General features: G+C 40.5%; 1 protein-coding gene and 1 long non-coding RNA gene across 6 annotated transcripts in view; one reads left to right on the top strand and one right to left on the bottom strand.

The window, feature by feature from the left end:
- Positions 1 to 257: 257 nt before the first annotated feature.
- LOC121494655 lies at positions 258 to 9,596 on the bottom strand. The gene is made up of 4 exons (XR_005988837.1): positions 9,479 to 9,596; positions 8,058 to 8,254; positions 4,262 to 4,337; positions 258 to 631 (listed from the first exon to the last, which is right to left on the bottom strand). It is a non-coding gene; the product is annotated as an uncharacterized LOC121494655 (long non-coding RNA).
- SETD2 (SET domain containing 2, histone lysine methyltransferase) overlaps positions 8,688 to 18,304 on the top strand; it is a 125,864-nt gene continuing 116,247 nt past the window's right edge. For 2 of the 5 annotated variants that reach the window (XR_005988835.1, XR_005988836.1), the window contains exon 1: positions 8,688 to 8,931. Coding sequence is in view for 2 of the 5 variants with exons in the window: in XM_041761325.1 (XP_041617259.1) it covers positions 8,861 to 8,931 (71 nt within the window). In the remaining 3 variants the exon portion in view is untranslated. Of the gene's footprint in view, positions 8,932 to 9,580; positions 9,764 to 18,304 lie in introns of all 5 variants that reach the window. The other 3 variants (XM_041761325.1, XM_041761324.1, XM_041761326.1) reach the window with 2 other exon arrangements.

Here is an 18,304-nt window from a genome sequence, read left to right as displayed (position 1 = left end):
CACTAAACACCTGAGCCACCCAGGGATTCCCTGGTTACTGAATTTTAACAAATACTTTTGCCTGCATCTAAAGTATTTGGTTGTATCATCTGTATTAGCTTGCTTGCTTGCTTTTTTTTTTTTTAAGATTTTATTTATTTATTCATGAGAGAGACACACGCAGAGAATAGGCAGAAGCAGGCTCCCTGAGGGGAACCCAATGCAGGACTTGATCCCAGGACCTGGGATTACAACCTGAGCCAAATGCAGATGCACAACCACCCGGCCACCCAGGTGCCCCTGTATTAGTTTTCAATTGCTGCTGTAACAAATTACTACAACCTTAGTAATGTACCCACAGCACATTTATTTTTTACAGTTCTGCACATCAGAAGTCCAGTATGGGTCTAATTGAACTAAAAACAGTGTTGGCAGGCCGCATTCCATTCTGGAGGCTCTGGGAGAAAATCTATTTCCTAGTCATTTGGGTTACTAGCAGGATTCAGTTCCTAGAAGTTGTAGGACTACAGTCCCTGTTTTCTTGCTGGCTGTAAAATGAGAGAGGGTCATTCTCATCTTGCAGAGGCAGCCACGTTCCTTGGCTCATGGCCCTTTTCCTTCATTTTCAAAGCCAGCAACAGGCAGCTAGAGACTTTTTTAAAAAAGATTTTATTAATTTTTTCATGAGAGACACACAGAGAGAGGCAGAGACATAGGCAAAGGGAGAAGCAGGCTCCCACAGGGAGCCTGGGATCCCACAACCCTGGAATCATGACCCAAGCCAAAGGCAGTCTCTCAACCACTGAGCCATCAAAGTGCCCTGAGTCTTTTTCCTTTAGCATCTCCCTGACCAAGTCTTTTGCCTTCCTCTTCCATTTTTTTAAGGATTTGTGATTAGACTGGGCCCAGATAATCCAAGATAACCTCTCCCTCCCAAGGTCTTTGCCACACAAAGAAACATTCGCAGGTTCCAGGGATTAGGAAGTGGACATCTTTGGGAAGCTATTCTGCTTACCACACCATCATAATTTAATACAGTGAGTTACTTTAAAAAGTTTGCAATATTGAACTCTAACTTTCATTTCTGAAATAAATTCAACTTGACCCTGATTTTTATCTTTTTAGCAAATTGCTGGATTTTTTGTTCAGGATTATTCCATCTTTGTTCAAGAAGGAAAACAGCTTGTAACTTTTCCTTTCTTAGCTTACCCTTGACTGTCTGGGTCTGTCTGTCCATCTGTTCATCCTTCCTTTCTTTTTGAGGGAAAATTGACTACTGATTCATTTTTTCAATGGACCAGACAGGTTTTCCATTTCTCATTGAGTCAGTTTTGCTAATTTTTTTTCAGTTTTGCTAATTTTTATTGTCTTAGAAAGTTGTCCAAGTTGATCTAAATTTTCAAATTTGTTGGTATCAAACTGTTCGTTTTTTAGGTTAATTTTATAATCTTTGTAGTTTCCATAATCCATAATTCTGTCCCTCTTTTCCTTATTTGTATTTTCTTTACATTATTCATTTGTATCTTCTATTTTTTCCCCAGTTTGTCTTAAGTTGGTCGATAGATTTTTTTAAATAAAATAATTGTTGGCTTTGTGTTTCTTCTCCATTGCATGCTTTTTCTTTCATTAATATTATATTCTGGTCTTTTTCTTTACCTCTACTTTAGTTTTTAAGTTTGACATATCATCTGTTAATTTTGTCTTTTTTTCCCCCCTGTAACATAATTATGTGCATACATGCTTAAATTCCTAATTTCTGGGGCACCTGGTTAGGCTCAGTGGTTGAGTGTATGCCTTTGGCTCAGGTTGTGATCCTGGGGTCCTGGGATCAGAGTCCTGCATCAGGCTCCCCAGGGGGAGCCTGCTTCTCACTCTGCCTATGTCTCTGCCTCTCTCTCTCTCTCTGTGTCTCTCATGAATAAATAGGTAAAATTTAAAAAAAAATCCTAACTCCCTCTACTTACTGCTTTAGCTATATTCTACAATTTTGGTAGTTATTTCACTATTTTTCTCCAGTTTTATTAAGAAATAATTGATATAACTCACTGTACGAGTTTAAGGCATATAGCATGATGGTTTCATTTACATATATTGTGATTACCACAGTAGGTTCTGCTAACATTCATCTTCTCATATAGATACAAAAAAGGAAAAAAATTTTTCCTAGTCATGAGAACCTAGGATTTACATTTCATTTTTCTTTAGTTCCAATTATTTTGAGATTGACATTATTTTTTTTTCTGACCAAGGAGTTATTTATAAGCGTGCTTTTGAATATTAAAATGTTGTCCACCCCCCCCACCCCCACCCCCTGGCTGCCTGGGTGGCTCAGAGGTTTAGCGCTGCATTCAGTCCAGGGCCTGATCCTGGAGACCCGGGATCGAGTCCCATGTCAGGCTCCCTACATGGAGCCTGCTTCTCCCTCTGCCTGTGTCTCTGCCTCTCTCTCTCTCTTTCTGTGTTTCTCATGAATAAATAAAATCTTTAATAAATAAAATAAATAAATAAATAAATAAAATGTTCCCCCCCTTAGCAATTTCTAACTTAATTGCATATTTATAAAAAAATTTGCATATTTGTCAGAGAGCAACATCAAATCATCTGAAATTTGTTGAAAATTACTACATGCAAAAAAAAAAGGAAGAAAATTACCACATGCACATACATATGGTTCATTTTCATAAATATTCCACACATGCACATTAGAAGGCTATGAGTGCTGTGTTGAGTGCAACACTTTATATATGTCTATTTTTTTTAAAGATTTTATTTATTTATTCATGAGAGACAGAGAGAGGCAGAGACACAGGCAAAGAGAGAAGCAGGCTCCATGCAGGAAGCCCAACTTGAGACTCGATCCCGGGACTCCAGGATCATGCCCTGGGCTGAAGGTAGACGCTTAACCGCTGAGCCACCAGGCATCCCTATATATGTTTATTAATTCAATCTTTTAAATTATGTTGTTCATATCTTCTGATTCTTGTATATAAGATCTATCCATTATTTTGAGGTGTGTTAAAATCTGCACTATAGTGGGAAATTTATACATTTTTCTTATAGTTCTGTCAAATTTTATTTTGTTTTCTGTATTTTAAGGACATGTGATTATGTGCATACATGTTTAGAATTCTGAAGTCCTAGGGATCTGAACTTACCATTATTTAGTAACCTTCTGATGTTACCAGCTTTCTACTGATATATTAGCCTGACATGTTTTTCTATCCTTTTACATTTTTTTATGTTCTTGGTTTTAAGAATGTCTCAAAAATAGTATATGGTTGGATTTTGTTTCCTTGTCTATCTTACATTCTTTTTTATTTTTATTTTTTATTTTATTTTTTTTTCTTACATTCTTTTTTAAAACTGGAGACTTTAATTTATACTTACTGTAGTTACTGAAATATTTGCATTTATTTTTTACCATATTATTTGTAATTTCTATTTGTTTCACTATTGCTTTGTCTTTTTTCTATTCCATATGTTGATTTTTTTGTAATTTTATTTTATTTTCTCCTATGAACTTAGAAATTAAAAATCTCTTAGTAGTTACCTGATATATTTTAACTCAGATACTTAAAAGAATAAAGCTTAATCTATATTTTTACCCTCTTCCAAATAATACAAGGATGTTGGAAAATTTAACTCCAGTCATCACCCCATCCTTCCCACTCCAAATTATGATTTTTTTAAATCCAAGATATTAGTTCTTTCTTGCATTATTTTATTAACCAACAAATTATGTATTAGTACTTTATTACTTCTTTTAGTTTTAACCACCTATTTACCAATTTCATCGCTCATTGTTCCTTCTTGTATCAGAGAATATTTTCTGTTGGTGGTAAACTCCATATTTTTTTATCTGAAATGTCCTGAATCAGATAGCCAGGTTCAAATCCTGACTCTACCTTTCCTTAGTCATGTGACTCTAAATAAGTACTTTGACCTCTGGGATCTTTGGTTTATTAATCTGTAAAACGGAGTTTCATCCTTTGCTGGGAGAGCCAAAGCTTGGAAGGAAGATGCAATAAGCAGCTCCTGAGATGAATTGTCTGGAAGGATGCCAAGATCCAAAACACAACAAAACCAACCCTATAATCACTCCCCTGAGTGTTTGATACTCTCATAGGGAAGACAAGATTAACACATATTGAAAATAAATTAATAATATTCCTGTGTACTTGAGGGTTAAGTGTATGGTTCTTTTGAGTCAGCATTTCAAGCCCAATGAAATGTTTGGCTCCTAGTAGCTTATGAAGGAGTCCTCACAGAAGATAGGGCTTACCTGGATGTCAGTAGCTTATTAGCTGCTCAATCATCTAGTCTTGACAGAAAAATCCAATGTGAATTCTTTAGAGTTTCTAAAAGAAAAGGCATAAAAAGAAAAGGTTTTCAAAAGAGTAGCAAAGTAAGTATTCATTAAACACCTGGCACATACAGGGCCAAACACTATAAAATATTAAAGACAATAATGCTTCTGCCTACAATGAACTTAGAGTTGGGAAGATAGACTTAACTAATGAAAGTCAGTTAACAAAGAAGTGTGAAAGAGAAAAGACAACTACAGAGTATATTACTACTCTACAAATAATATATGTGATGGGGTTCAATTTGGTCATTGTTTTCTAGATTTTTCTTAACTTGTGTTGAGGTCTGCAGATTGAACATGATTAGAAATCAATTGTAATTATACTTTTTTTTTCTCTAAGGTATTCCAGAGCCAAAGAGTGTAACAGATTAGTGTAAAACAATTACAATAACCATTATTCTAAATGATACTACCATTCTTTTGTATACTGATTAAATCTAAAATAGCTTTCAAGTATATTGTGCCACATGTAGCTACATATTTGTAAGGTAGCTAATTTTTTAGTGCATGACTATTAGTTTACATGTACTAGGTACTTTCTCAGACATTATCACATGTCATGTTTCCTAAATGCTAATATGTTGGTTGGATATATTTCTATCCTACAAAGAAGTAAATACATATTTAAACCACTAGATCCAAGTTTTTCATTTGTAGAGTAATACACACTGTTCTAAAAACTATCTTGTATTTTTAATTAATGGAAAGAAATTCATTTTAGTTAGAATAATTTGTTGATCTCTTAAAACTAAGCAGTAAATCACCATTAAAAACTGTATATAAACAGCTTTTAAATACCTAAATCGTTTATCTTTCTTTTGTTCTTTCTTTCTTTTGTTTTTTGAGCGTGCACACAAGTGTGAGGATGAGGAGGAGCAGAGGGAGAAAGAGAATCTTAAGTAGGCTCTGTGACTAATCATGTTTCTATTCTAATGCTAGAATGGACTTGCATGTATTTATGATTTTATGGTTAATATACAGTTATAGCAACAGGCAATTTTGGGTTCCTAGAGAGACCAAATAAAGAAAAATACATTTTTGGAATATGTAATACAGACCATTGCTCTATTCAAAACTACACTAGGAGAGAAAAGAACAAATAGCTGTTAAGGATCATTGACAGGTGGGAATAGATTTAAGATAGTGTTTAAATAATCAAGTAGATTGAGTAAGTATCTCACAAACTGTTGTGATTTATATGAGTCTTGTACTGGCAAGCTTGAACTTTAAAACATTTGATCCTGATATAACCCAGCCTTGCAGTATATTATTCACTTGTACTCCCAAACTGGTTCTCTGATACTGTATTCAACCTTTCATATATCAGCAGATGACTATTAATTCCAGGCTATGGCTGCCAGGAAAAGGCCTGACTCTGCCAAGGTGAGAGTTTTTGTGGGAGTATATGGGTAGAGATACAATTTCCCACGCTGCCCCACTCATGCTCACACTTCCAACATTGGCCTTGTTGCTACTCTGCGCCTGCTTAGCAAAGCAAGGAACTTTGAGGAGTCCTAGCACTAGAGGCCTAGAGCTTGCTTGTCTCTTCCAAATTGGCATGTCTTGGGCAGCCCAGGTGGCACAGCGGTTTAGCGCTGCCTACAGCCCGGGGCGTGATCCTGGAGACCAGGGATCGAGTGCCACGTCAGGCTCCCTGCATGGAGCCTGCTTCTCCCTCTGCCTGTGTCTCTGCCTCTCTCTCTCTCTCCTCTCTGTGTATTCTCATGAATAAATAAATTTAAAAAAAATCTTAAAAAAACAAAACAAACAAACAAACAAACAAAACAAATTGGCATGTCTTGAGGAGTACAGCCAGTCCTCTGATAATCCTCATGTGGAGAAGAGATTTGGTTAGGGAGGAGTGGAATGGGAAGAGGCAAGAGTAAGTGGGTAGGAGTCGCTTCCCCATTCATCTCCAGGTTTGGGTTCAAGGAGGAATGACCATTTCCCTCTCTCCTAGCGCTTTTGCCAGGTTCCCATATGAGGTAGCAGAGCCTTGGCCGGGGTACATTAGAAAAAAGGAAAAAAAAAAAAAAAAAAAAGAAAAAAGAAAAAAAAAAGATACCATCCAGTGGCACTTTAGAGTATCTCACTATTGATTGTATTGCTTTTGTGTGTGTCAGTTCTAGAAACTGTCTTGCCAATATATTACCTTAAAAATTTTTACAAAGAGTAGTTTGGAGATTGTGCTCAAGAGATCAACTCTCCAGCTTTTGGCCTTTTATCTCCCCTAAGGCAAGAGATGCCCGAATCAACTTTGTTTCAAAGTCACTAAAGGCTACTCTGGGGTCCCATGAAATGGGGTGGTGTGGGTCCACAGGAAGCAGTAGTGGCAGGAGCAATTATGAAGGTTTTTATGGTTTTCGGCACTCTAGGTAGGAATGAATGCCTCTTATGTTTCACCTCAAGACTTTCTGACTCCATACACATTTGCAAGAAGCTTATGTAACAAAGTAGGAGAAAGCCAATATCCAATAATGCTAAAGGCCAAATTATTCCACAGCTTTGCTCAAGAGGCCAGGCCCAAGAATATGTTTGGAGGATGCATTCTCTTTGACTTTAAAATATGTGCACAAGAAATCCTAGTACAATAACGGATGAGGGCATTTAGTAGTATTCAATCTTCCAACTTTCATTTCATGAAAAGTAACCATGCCCAGTGTCACATACTAGAAAGTGGCAGAGCTAGTAGAGACAGCTCTTAACCACTGCTCTAAAATGTCTGATTAACTGCTGACATTTAGTCAAAGTTTAGAGCTTTACAGATATTCTCTCTTTTAATCCTTACAACAGTGAGAGGTCCCATCCACATTAATATCCTCATCTTACAATGAGAAAAAAAGCACAGAGAAATTATGTAACATTCATGGTCCGTAAAGAAGCCATCAAAGGAGACTTGAACCTAGGGAATCAGATGGGCCCTGTACCTAGCTTCTATGCCTAAAGGCAACAGAAAAAAAATCCCCCCCCCCGCCAAAAAAAAAATTCCCCAAATGAGAAACAATGATGATAAAATGCTAATAGACACTGCAGGCGGAAGCATATGTGCATGCACACACACATATACACTTACAGGATATAAAAAATAGCTAGTAAAGGACGTCTGCTCACTTAGATCACATTTCAGTAATCAGGACACATACTGTCTTGGTTTAGGCTGCTGTAACAGAATACCATGTAGACTGGGTGGCTATAAACAACTGAAATTTATTTCTGACAGTTCTGGAGGCTGGAAATCCGAGAGCAGGGTGCAGGCAAGACTGGGATCTGGTGGGAGAGCTCTTCTGGAGCGTAGCCCGCCCTTTTCTCTAGGTCTCTTCCTCAAAGGGGTCTCTTTTATAAGGGCACTAATCCCATTCAGGAGGGCTCCACCCTCATGACTTAATCACCCTAAGGCCCTACCTTCTAATACCCGGGAGGTAAGGATTTTTAACCTAAACCGGGTGGGTCGGAGGCACACAAACATCCAGTCCGCAACACAGACTAATATGCCACTGTTGGCTGGTAAAATCCTCTTTAAAATTATAGTGACACCCCCCCCCCACCTCGGTCCCCAAGCTGATCCTGTGGACTCCCAGTTTCGAAACGATCAATTGCTATAAACACCTTAAACGTCCTGAGCGTTTAGCAAAAAGGCCTTAGGCATTCTCGTTTCTCCTTCCAAAGATAACTAAAAACCGTAGCCCTTTCGGGTCGTCCTATTTACTCTCACCTCATTTTCTCCGGAGAGGGATTCACAGCCTTGCGACAAGGACGCCTGCTCCCAGGCCTTAGGAGCCCCGCGGAAGGCCGGCGCCTGGCAGCCTGGGGGGGGGGGGGGGGGCGGGGGCACTAGACCCCGAGGGAGGCGGGGGAGGAGGGGAGGAGGGGGCGTCCCGGCGGTTCCCCGGCCCGGCTCCGTCTCCGTACCTGCCGAGGGGGGAGAGACAGCGAGGAGTCGAAATAAAGACGGGCGGCCGCGGCACCTCCGAGCTCCGAGGCCCGGGACGCCGCTGCCCGCCGGGAGGGTAGAGTCCCCGCGGGCTCGGGCCGCTCCCCGACGTCGCCAGCCCACGGCCCCCGGCCGCCCGGGTGGGCCCGACGGGGGGTCCCGGCGGCGCCGCGGCTCGGGGTCCCGCGCTCATTGTTCCGGGAGGCGGCGGGCGGACTAGGGCCAGCCGGCTCGCCCCCGCCTGGGGTCGCCCCGCAGCTGCGGGAGCGCCGACTGGCGGCGGACGCGCGGCCCGTGCGTGTCCCTTTAAGGGGCCGGGCCTGTGCGGCGGAGGGGCTGGCGGGGTGCGCGTCGCTCCCCGTGTGAGTGTGTGGGGGAGAGAGCGGCGGGCGGGCGGGCGCCGGAGGGAGGGAGGGAGGGAACCAGCGAGCGAGCGAGCGAGCGAGCGACGCGGGCCGCCCCTGCCGCCGCCGCCGCCGCCGCCGCCGCGGTCGGACCAGCGGCCTCCTCCCCTCCCCTCCCCTCCCGCGCGCGTCGCCCTGCCGCGGGGAGGGGGCTCGCGTCGCCGCCTCCAGCCGCTCCCGATGAAGCAGCTGCCGCCGCAGCCACCTCCGAAAATGGGGGATTTCTACGACCCCGAGCACCCGACCCCTGAGTAAGTATCTGCTCCGCGGCCTCCCGCGGCCGCCCTCGGCCCGAGCCCGGAGCCCCGAGGGTGGCGCGTCCTGACGGGCGGCGGCGCGGGCCGGCGCGAGGAGTAACGGGCCCGCGGTGGACTCGCGCGGGCGGCGTGAGGAGCAGGCCCGCGCCGCCGCCGCCGCTTCGCCGGGGCCGCGGCCGGTCGGCGGTTGGGCCCGGCGTTGGCGCGGCCGCTCGCGTCGCAGCGGCGGTTGGGCCGGGCCGGTGGGGGAGGGGCGGCCACGGCCTCCGCCGCCGCCGCCGCCGCGTCCGCACCGACCCGGCCCGCCCGAGGCTCGGCCAGCTCCTCCGGCTCCCCGCGGCCCGCGGAGTCCGCGTCGCAGGCGAAGGGGCCGAAGCGGAGGAGCTGCTGGTGTCGGAGTTAGCGAGACGGCACCGGCGAGGGTAGGCCGCGAATCCCCGGGCTCGGGTGAAAGCCCGGCCCGTCGCCCGGCCCGTCGCCCGGCCTGTCGCCCGGCTTCCCGGCGACGGCGGCTCGGACCGGAAGGGCCTAGCGTGCCTACCTCAGCCCGGGGCCGCGTTGGGTCCGCGCTGCACTCTCGGGTTTGATTTTTTTTTTTTTTTTCTTTTTTCTTTTCTCCTGGAACTCGATCCTGGCCTCGTAGTGCTTCCGGCTTCAGATTCTGCACCTTTGGCACTTCGGTTTTGTAATGGTGGCGAGGTTTGTGTGGCCCTGATGTTGAGGTGACACCGGGTTTGTTTTAACGCCTGAAAATGAAAGCCTTCGGAGGGGCAGACGTTCTCTTCCAGATTGTGGGATTTGCACACTTTCGGACACTACTTCCTTGGTAACAGGAACCTTTTACCCTAAATGGATGACTTTCTACTTCTCATAAAGACTTACTTAAAAATCAAGGATCGTTTGAGGATTCTCTAAAGAGACAGCATTCTAGAAAAGTGAAAGAGTTTTTCCCGGTAGTATTTTTTTCAGCCTTGGACATTTTTTTTTCTTTTTTTTCTTTTTTCTTTTTCTTTCTTTCTTTCTTTCTTTCTTTTTTTCTTTCTTTTTTTTTTTTTTTTTTTTAACATTTCTGTGGAGAGACCTGTATCTGCTACCTCCGAGAGCTTCCACTCCAGAGCCTGGATTCACTTCTTTCCCTATGCCCTCACAAGACTATTGTTTTAAAAAGCTATTCTGAAACTCCATTTGCTGGTGTTGGTTGAAGTCTAGACCTCCGAATACACGACTCAATTCAAACTTAACGGTTGGTAGGGATTTCAGATGAAACTGTCACTTTTTATGAGCAGAATGATTCCAAGGATTTGCTCTTTTGATACATTTTACCTTAGCTTTGCTATTGCTTTTTTTTTTTTTTTTTAAGCCCTTTGGCAAAGCTTTTCAACTTGGTCCAGAAATATCTGGATCTTTTTTGATAGTTATTAGATTCAGTTGCAAGACAGAAGGATTCCATTGGGGGTATTGATGGTTGTTTCCGCACACAAAGAGAAATAGTTATTCTACCCTTGTAGACAAAACCTGACTCTTATTTTTGATGTAAGTTCTCTCAACATGGCTTTATCCTTTCATAGGTTCTTTGCTTTTAAGTTTACATTACCTTGATTAGATTGTTTTGATTTACTGCACAATCATCAGTGCAGTTAGAAAGCTCATGTTGTGTAGGGTTTTGGTGAGAGACTTGGAGAACCTCAGACAATTCTGTATCCTGATCCAATGAACACTGAACAGTTGTCCTGTACAAAATAACAAGCTAGCCCCCTGGCTGGACTAAGTGCTTGCATACGATTCTTTTTACCAGGTTGTTTGGTGAAGTCCAGAGCCTTAAGGATCACACTTCTTGGGGAAAACATAATTTTTCATATTGTGGGAAAATGGACTCAGAAGTGCATCTTTGATGGGACGGAGTGGAGAGGAATTAAGAATGCTTGTTGTTTTACACAAGGTCTTGAAGTTATTTCTACTGCTTTTCTGTCACCACTGCTTTGCATTCTAAGTGACTAAGTTCCAAAGTATGTGTGTGTGTGTTGTGTGTATATTAACCTGCATGGAGTATAGAATTATGAAATATTTTCTGATAATACTGTAAGAACTAGAAGGAATTTAGTAGGCATCCTGGACAACATCACCAGTTTTTCAGTGCAGAAACTGAAGCCAAGAGAAATGAAGTGACAGGAGACACTCTGAGGTACTATGTAGATGCTAGTCATTATACTACTGGAGAAGGAAAAGCAGTACAGTGTAGGATTTAAAGAACTTGGATTTCAGAGTCAGACATCCCAAGGTTTGAACACTAGTTGAACCTTGGACAAGTGTCTTTTTCATCTCTCTAAGCCTGGGTTTTCCAAACATCTTGGAAATAGGGATTGTGATGGTAGCAACCTCATAGGGCTTTGGGGGAGGATTGAATGAGAATGGGTAAAAAGCACTTGGCACAGAATGTAGCATATATAAATGCTTCTAGCTGGAGTCATCAGGGAAAACTTAAGAGGTAGGCTTTTAAGTGAAGCTTGGAAAGATTAGGTGGGCTTGAGAGGGCGACGAGACTGGGGGAAGGAATGACCAAGTGCCCTTTTAGACTTTAGGTACTTTGGAATGGTTCTTAGACACATGAAGAAACTGAGGCACGAAACATAAATTCAGTTTGATTGAAGTAACAGTTTGAACCTGATGTTCTGTTTGTCTTGTACTCACTCTTCTAATGAGTCACAGCTGTGAGACCTGGCTTTTTTCCTGTGGCATATAGGGTTGTGTTTCAGGTGAAAATAGCTGTAATCACCTGAGTATCTGTGCATTAGGTGTCTGCTATTGGGGCCAGGTGTTGAGGACACTGCAAATTAGATCCAGTTAAAGTCTTTAAGGAACTCTTCTAATGAGAGAAGTACTTAACAGCCATAGAAGTGCTGTTCTTTGAACATATGCACGTCTATTTTGTGGCAAACATAGTTGCACTAGAGGTAAGTGGTGTACAAAATAAACAAAATTTGCCCTTCAGGGTACTCCTCCTAGTAATGGGTAGTAATGAATAATATAGAATGTTCAAAGGTACGTGCTTTGAAAAATGGAGCAAGGTAAGGGGGATCCAGAATTTCTGGGGATGGTGTGACAATTTAAAATAGACTGAGTGAACCTTTCTGAGAATGATATTTAGACTTACATGTAGATATAAAGACTTAAAGGGGAGGGAGTTAGCCATTTTAATATCTGAGGTGAAAGCTGTCCAAGTAGAGGGAATAGTTCCAAGGTGCCGAGGCAGACCTAGTGAATTCTGCCTGTTATGGCTAAAATGGAATGAACAAAAAAGAGCAATAAATAGTAACTTGGGTAGGAATGGGGTGCAGATTTCACAGTGCTTTGTAGAGTCATTATAAGGACCTTGCTCAGAGTTTTCAATAGAGGAATGACATGATACTCTTTTAGCTTCAGAAGGATCACCTTCTTTGCAGGGGAGGACAGAAAGAAGCAGGGAGACTTAAAAGGAAATTAACAATCTGGGAGAGAGTTGCTGGTGACTTGTAAAGGTGGTAACCAGGAAATGGTGAGAAATGATTGGATTCTGGATATACACTGAAGAATAAACCAATATGATTTGTTGATAGGTCAAATTGCCATGTAAGAGGAGCCAAGGAGAAGTCCAAGGTTTTTTGTCTGAGTAATTAGAAACGTGGAGTTGCCATCAACCAAGGTAGTAGGTATGACTGTGACAAGAGCAAATTTGAGAAATAGATTAGGAGTTCAGTTTTAGACATGGTTAAATTTGAGATGCTTGTTAGACATTCAGGTTAAATTGATATCTAATTCAATCCTCTGGAGTTCAGGGGAAAGGTCTGGACTAGAGATACATTTTGTGGTCATCATCTTAGTATTAGAACCACATCATTGGAAGAGATCACCAAGGGAGCCTGTGTAGAAAGAGATAAGGACTTGGGAGTGGTCCCTTTAAATTACAGTATTAAGAGGCTTTTATTATAGTGTGCAGTGTAGGGGTCTTAACATGGATGGTATCCATAAACTTAGAGGGGAAAATAACTTCTTCACTATTTTCTAATTGTAAGTTAGCATTTATTTTAATTACCAATGTAAATAGCAGACTATAGTACTACTAACAGTAATTGTGATTTTACTATTAGTACAAGTCAAATATTTTTTATAATATGCTGTGCTTGTAGATATCTCAAAATATTTTTTTTAAAGATTTTTTATTTATTTATTCATGAGAGACACAAACAGAGGCAGAGAAACAGGCAGAGGGAGAAACAGGCTCCATGCAGGGAGCCCGACATGGGACTCGATCTTGGGTCTCCAGGATCACACCCTAGGCTGTAGGCGGCGCTAAACCACTGAGCCACCGGGGCTGCCCTCAAAATATTATTTATGTGTATCATTACATCAAAATTATAGTACAGAAGAGATCTACCACCACATTGTTAAGCATATGTATTACTGTATCACACATTTGGTATTTTTGTCCTCAATATAATTGGTCTCATTTGTAATCTTTGTATTTTATGCATTTAAAAATATTAAGCTGAGAAGAAATCTACAGGCTTCATCAGAATGTCAAAAATTTTTTGTCCAAAGCACACACACACACATAAAAGTTAAATCCTGGGCTCTGTAGCTAGGGTTTAGAATCTCACCTCTTTTTTACTTAATAGCTTTATGAACCTGAGCAGGTTTTGTAATTACGATGTGCTTTTGTGTCATTATTTATAAAGTGGGGATCATAATAGTATTTTCTGCAAAGAGTTTTATGAGGATTTAAGAATTAGGACTGTGTTAGCTCTTTTATTATTAGTATTGGTTGGAAAGCCACAGTTAGGAGAGTACAAGGCACCATGATAGGAAAGGCAGTGAATTTGGCCAAAATAAAGTTTATTGACTGGGAAAAAATATTTGTACATATTCTAGTAAAATATAAAGCAGTGATGTTAGTCGAGTTCTCATAAAATTCTCATAATTCACCTTAGTTACAGTGGGAATAGAGATGCCATATGAAGCCAACTAAGAGAAAAATACTGCTGGGAGGGTTTCCTGACTAGAAAGCATAATGGACTATCCTAGTACTTAAGAGAGAGTATACCTTTCCAGTATTCATATTTCTCTTTGCTCTTTTCTAGATTTCAGGCCGAGCATTCCTCTACTGACACATTATGTCTTTAGAAAGGTATCAAGCAACTGTTGATACGTTGTGTTTTACTAAGAAACCTTTAAACTGCTAAGACATACTTTTATATGTAAGATTATCTATTAGTCATACCTACTTAGTTTCCTCAGTGGAACTTTGGTATTCCCAAATCTTTTCTGCCACTTTTTACTGTACTGACTAATTGATTTAATCTATTCCTTTTTTTAAAAAATTGAAATGTATTATAATGTACTCTTTGACAGATTTATAATTTTTCTTGACTTGATAATTGATGGTATTCTGTGAGTATTGTCAGTTTTTGCAGAGAAGCTAGAATAGTCATATGCGAGATGGTAAAGGATGACTAGCCTAGGTTACAGAATCAAAAGGTGATCAGCATCCAGCTTAATTTCTGCTAATTTTTCCAGAGTACTGTAGAGTACCTTATTTTGTAATGTACTAAGAGCTATTGTAAGGCCCTGAGAGACCATTCATATTAGAAACTGAACCATTACATCTGGAGTCACCAAACATTAGGTTTAGACTCCTTCCTTCCTTTGAGAGAGCCAGGGGTGGGGAGCCAGAGTAGGGGCAGGGGAGGCATTTTATTTTGAAAAAATAACTTGCAGAGAATTTGCAAGAATAGTATAATAGAATGTCCACAATACTATTTATCCACATTAACCACTTAATTGAAATTTTGTCACATTTGGTTTATCTTTCTATATAAAAAAAAAATACATCTTTTATTTTTGACTGAATCAAGTTGCAGACATCAACTTTACCCCTTTACCCCTAAATATTTCATAGTATTACCTAAGAGAAGGCATTCTGTTGGATAACCAACGTATAATAATAAAATTCAGGCAATTTAACATTTGTAACGGTACTGTTAACTCTTAGACTGTCATATTTAAATTTTGCCAGTTGTCTCAAAAATGTCCTCTTTTTGGTCTAGGATTACACGTTGCATTTAATTGTGATGTCTCTTAGACCTCTTTAGTCCCTGAAGATAGAGCTTTAAATTCAAGTGTTGGATCATTACTTTACTATTGTCTTTGGATTTACCACAATTGTGATATTTTAAGAATGATAAGTGTCTGGTAGTATGTTTTAAATGGTTTCTTTTTTTAATTACCAAAACAATAAATGCTTATTGCAGAAGGGTAAGATAATGCAGATATTTATAGAATTAAAAGTAATCCACCCTTAACATCTTTTCCCTGCTCTACCTCTCTAAATCCCACATCCAAGAGGGTAACTACTACTAACAATTCAGTGTAGACCTTCCAGAACTTTTCCTTTTTTGTTTTTATATAAGTGGAGTCATACTACATATATCATTCTACCTTTTTTCTATAAATTGTGTTCTCTGCCTATTTGCATATATATATTATATGAGTACTCATCTTTTTTTTTTTTTTAATTTTTATTTATTTATTTATGATAGTCACACACAGAGAGAGAGAGAGAGAGAGAGGCAGAGACACAGGCAGAGGGAGAAGCAGGCTCCATGCACCGGGAGCCTGACATGGGATTCGATCCCGGGTCTCCAGGATCGCGCCCTGGGCCAAAGGCAGGCGCCCAACCGCTGCGCCACCCAGGGATCCCAGTACTCATCTTTTTTAACAGACACTATTGAGTTGCTTTATTTTCTTAAGGTGTCTGGTTGTCATGTTAAACAGTTTAAACAGACCTTAGGACATGTGCTGTGTGGAAGGTGTCTCTTTACAAATATGTTTCCACACAAGGGTGAGTATATTTGGTAATTTATGATCGTGTTTTCACGATTTTGTTTGGACTTTGACTCCTGTACTTTTTTTTCCTTTTAAAAATATATGTATATGTATCTATTTCTGTTTGTCCTGTCTGGTGGATTAAGTAAGTTTTTGTTTTTTTTTTCTTTAAGATTTTAAGTAATTTCTACACCCAGCATGGGACTTGAACTTACAACCCAGAGATCAAGACTCAATCACATGCTCCATTGACTGAGCCAGTCAGGCACCCTGGATTAAGTAGTTTTTATTCCTGCCCTACTTTGATTAGTTGCTTAGTTATTTTGAAAAGAAAACTCACAGCATTTAAGTATAGTTTTTTTTTTTGAAAATACTTGGTTTGACGCTGGCCAACAAGCTGGCCAAGTGAAAATTCAATAGGTTTGTTGTTTTTCATAATAAGATCTATATTTGGAAGTTTACTTTCATGAATTTAGATGGGAAGCAGTTTACCTTATGTAACTTTTGGTTATTATATGCTAGTAAAATTGTTGTATTTGAGTCTTTTAGGTTTGGAATTCAAGTGTAATGTATTTTTTTTTTTAAAGGTTTTATTTATTATTGAGAGAGATAGTGACAGAAATACCAAGAGACAACAGCAGCAGAATGAGAGGGAAAAGCAGGCTCCCTACCGGGCACAGAGCCCAGTGCTGGACTCCATTTCAGGACCCTGGAATCATGACCTGAGCTGAAGGCAGATATCCAACCGACTAAGCCACCCAGGCACCACCCCTCAAGTAAAATGTATTTTAATTTGATAGTTTTGGGTTTTTTAAATCAAACTTGTGGTTACTTCAGTGTCTTTTTCAGCTAAGTGAATATATTGGTCATTGAGCTGGAAGTTTAAAGTTGGTCTAAATTCTTGTAGATGCTTTTTATTTTAGAGTGCTTTTTCTGTCAGATGCTAACATCTCACAAGTGAAAATATCCTTGGGATGGTGTGGGAGTTGATAGGAGTGTGATCATGTTGGCAGGCTGCTGGGAGGTCTGCATACTGGGAGCATTGCTTATGGGCTTGCAAGATCCTGGAGCAAGTGGTGGTTTCTGACAGTAGCTCTTCCTGCTGCCCACTTCCTGCCATATGCATTTAAATCTTCTCTTTGGGGAGGGTTGGTTGTATAGTAATCACCAATATTTGCTTCATGATTAGCTCATGGAGTAACTTGTACTTTGAGTCTTTGATATTTGGCCTCTTAGTGAATAGTTATTAATTACATACTGTCTACTGTAGTAGGCAGATGATGTCAAGCTTAAAATTTTTATGAATTTTGTGTGAATGTAAAGTAGAGCTAACATTGTTTTTCATAAATTACATATTTGGCTGCAGCCCCCCCCCCCTTTTTTTAAAGATTTTATTTTTTCATGAGAGACAGAGAGAGAGGCAGAGACACAGGCAGAGAAAGAAGCAGGCTCCATGCAGGGAGCCCGATGTGGGATTCGATCCCGGGACTCCAGGATCACGCCCTGGGCCGAAGGCAGGCGCCCAACTGCTGAGCCACCCAGGCGTCCCTGCAGACCCTTTTTATGGAAGTCTGTCTATTCTGATCCTGGAGCACACACAGATTTTCTAAACTTACTTGGGTAAAGATCTACCTCTTCCATTATTTTATCAATTTTAGATCTGTATCAACTCTAAAACACAAGCTACACGTTTTATGGTACTGCTTTCTTTTTAAGATTTTATTTATTTGCTTATGAGAGACAGAGAGACACACAGAGGGAGAAGCGCTGCCTTATGGTACTGCTTCTGTGCTAAAAATTAACTGTAGAGAGATGTTTTATTGTACCTCAACAAAATTCGTTTTGTTAGAAATAGGTGAATATGTACTACTGAAGTTTTCACCAAGACAACCTTAGCAGGTACACTCTTTAGGTTAAATTTACCATGTCCATTAAGAAATAAAAACCAGTTGCCGGAATCATGAAAAATATAGTCTTTCTGGCATATTGATAGCGATTTGTCTAAGAAAGTAATGTTAATAACTAAATATCAACACATTGAAACAATGGTAGTTAAATATAAAATCGTTCTCCCCATTTATAATGTTGTTTATGTCATTAGAGAGACAGACTAAAAAAAAAAAAAAAGAGACAGACTACCAAGAAATACTTGATGTCCATCTATCTTTCTTTGATTACTTTTCTTATTTATTAGATAAGATAATGATAGTGTTAGAAGATAAAAAATTGGGACAGGAGTTGGAACCTGGCTGTGATAGGACATTTTTTTTTTTTTTTGTCTGTGCATATGATAGCTGTAAAATTTGTTACCTCTGCTTTTGTGAAATGTACCTGTTGCTTAAAACTTTTATTTCCATCATTACTATTTTTCCACATTATTATTTTATAAGATATATTTGCATGCATGTGTATTTTTATAATTCTCCAACTTCTAAGATCCCTTAGGTGGTTACTAATATGAAGTATTGAAGAATGGCTAACCATTTCCTTGGACCCTGTCTGTCTGAGC

The sequence above is a fragment of the Vulpes lagopus genome, chromosome 7 (genome assembly GCF_018345385.1).
Source record: "Vulpes lagopus strain Blue_001 chromosome 7, ASM1834538v1, whole genome shotgun sequence".
Classification (NCBI taxonomy): Eukaryota; Metazoa; Chordata; class Mammalia; order Carnivora; family Canidae; genus Vulpes; species Vulpes lagopus.
The sequence above is the reverse complement of the archived record's forward strand: the minus strand, read 5'-3'. Positions and strand labels throughout refer to the sequence as shown.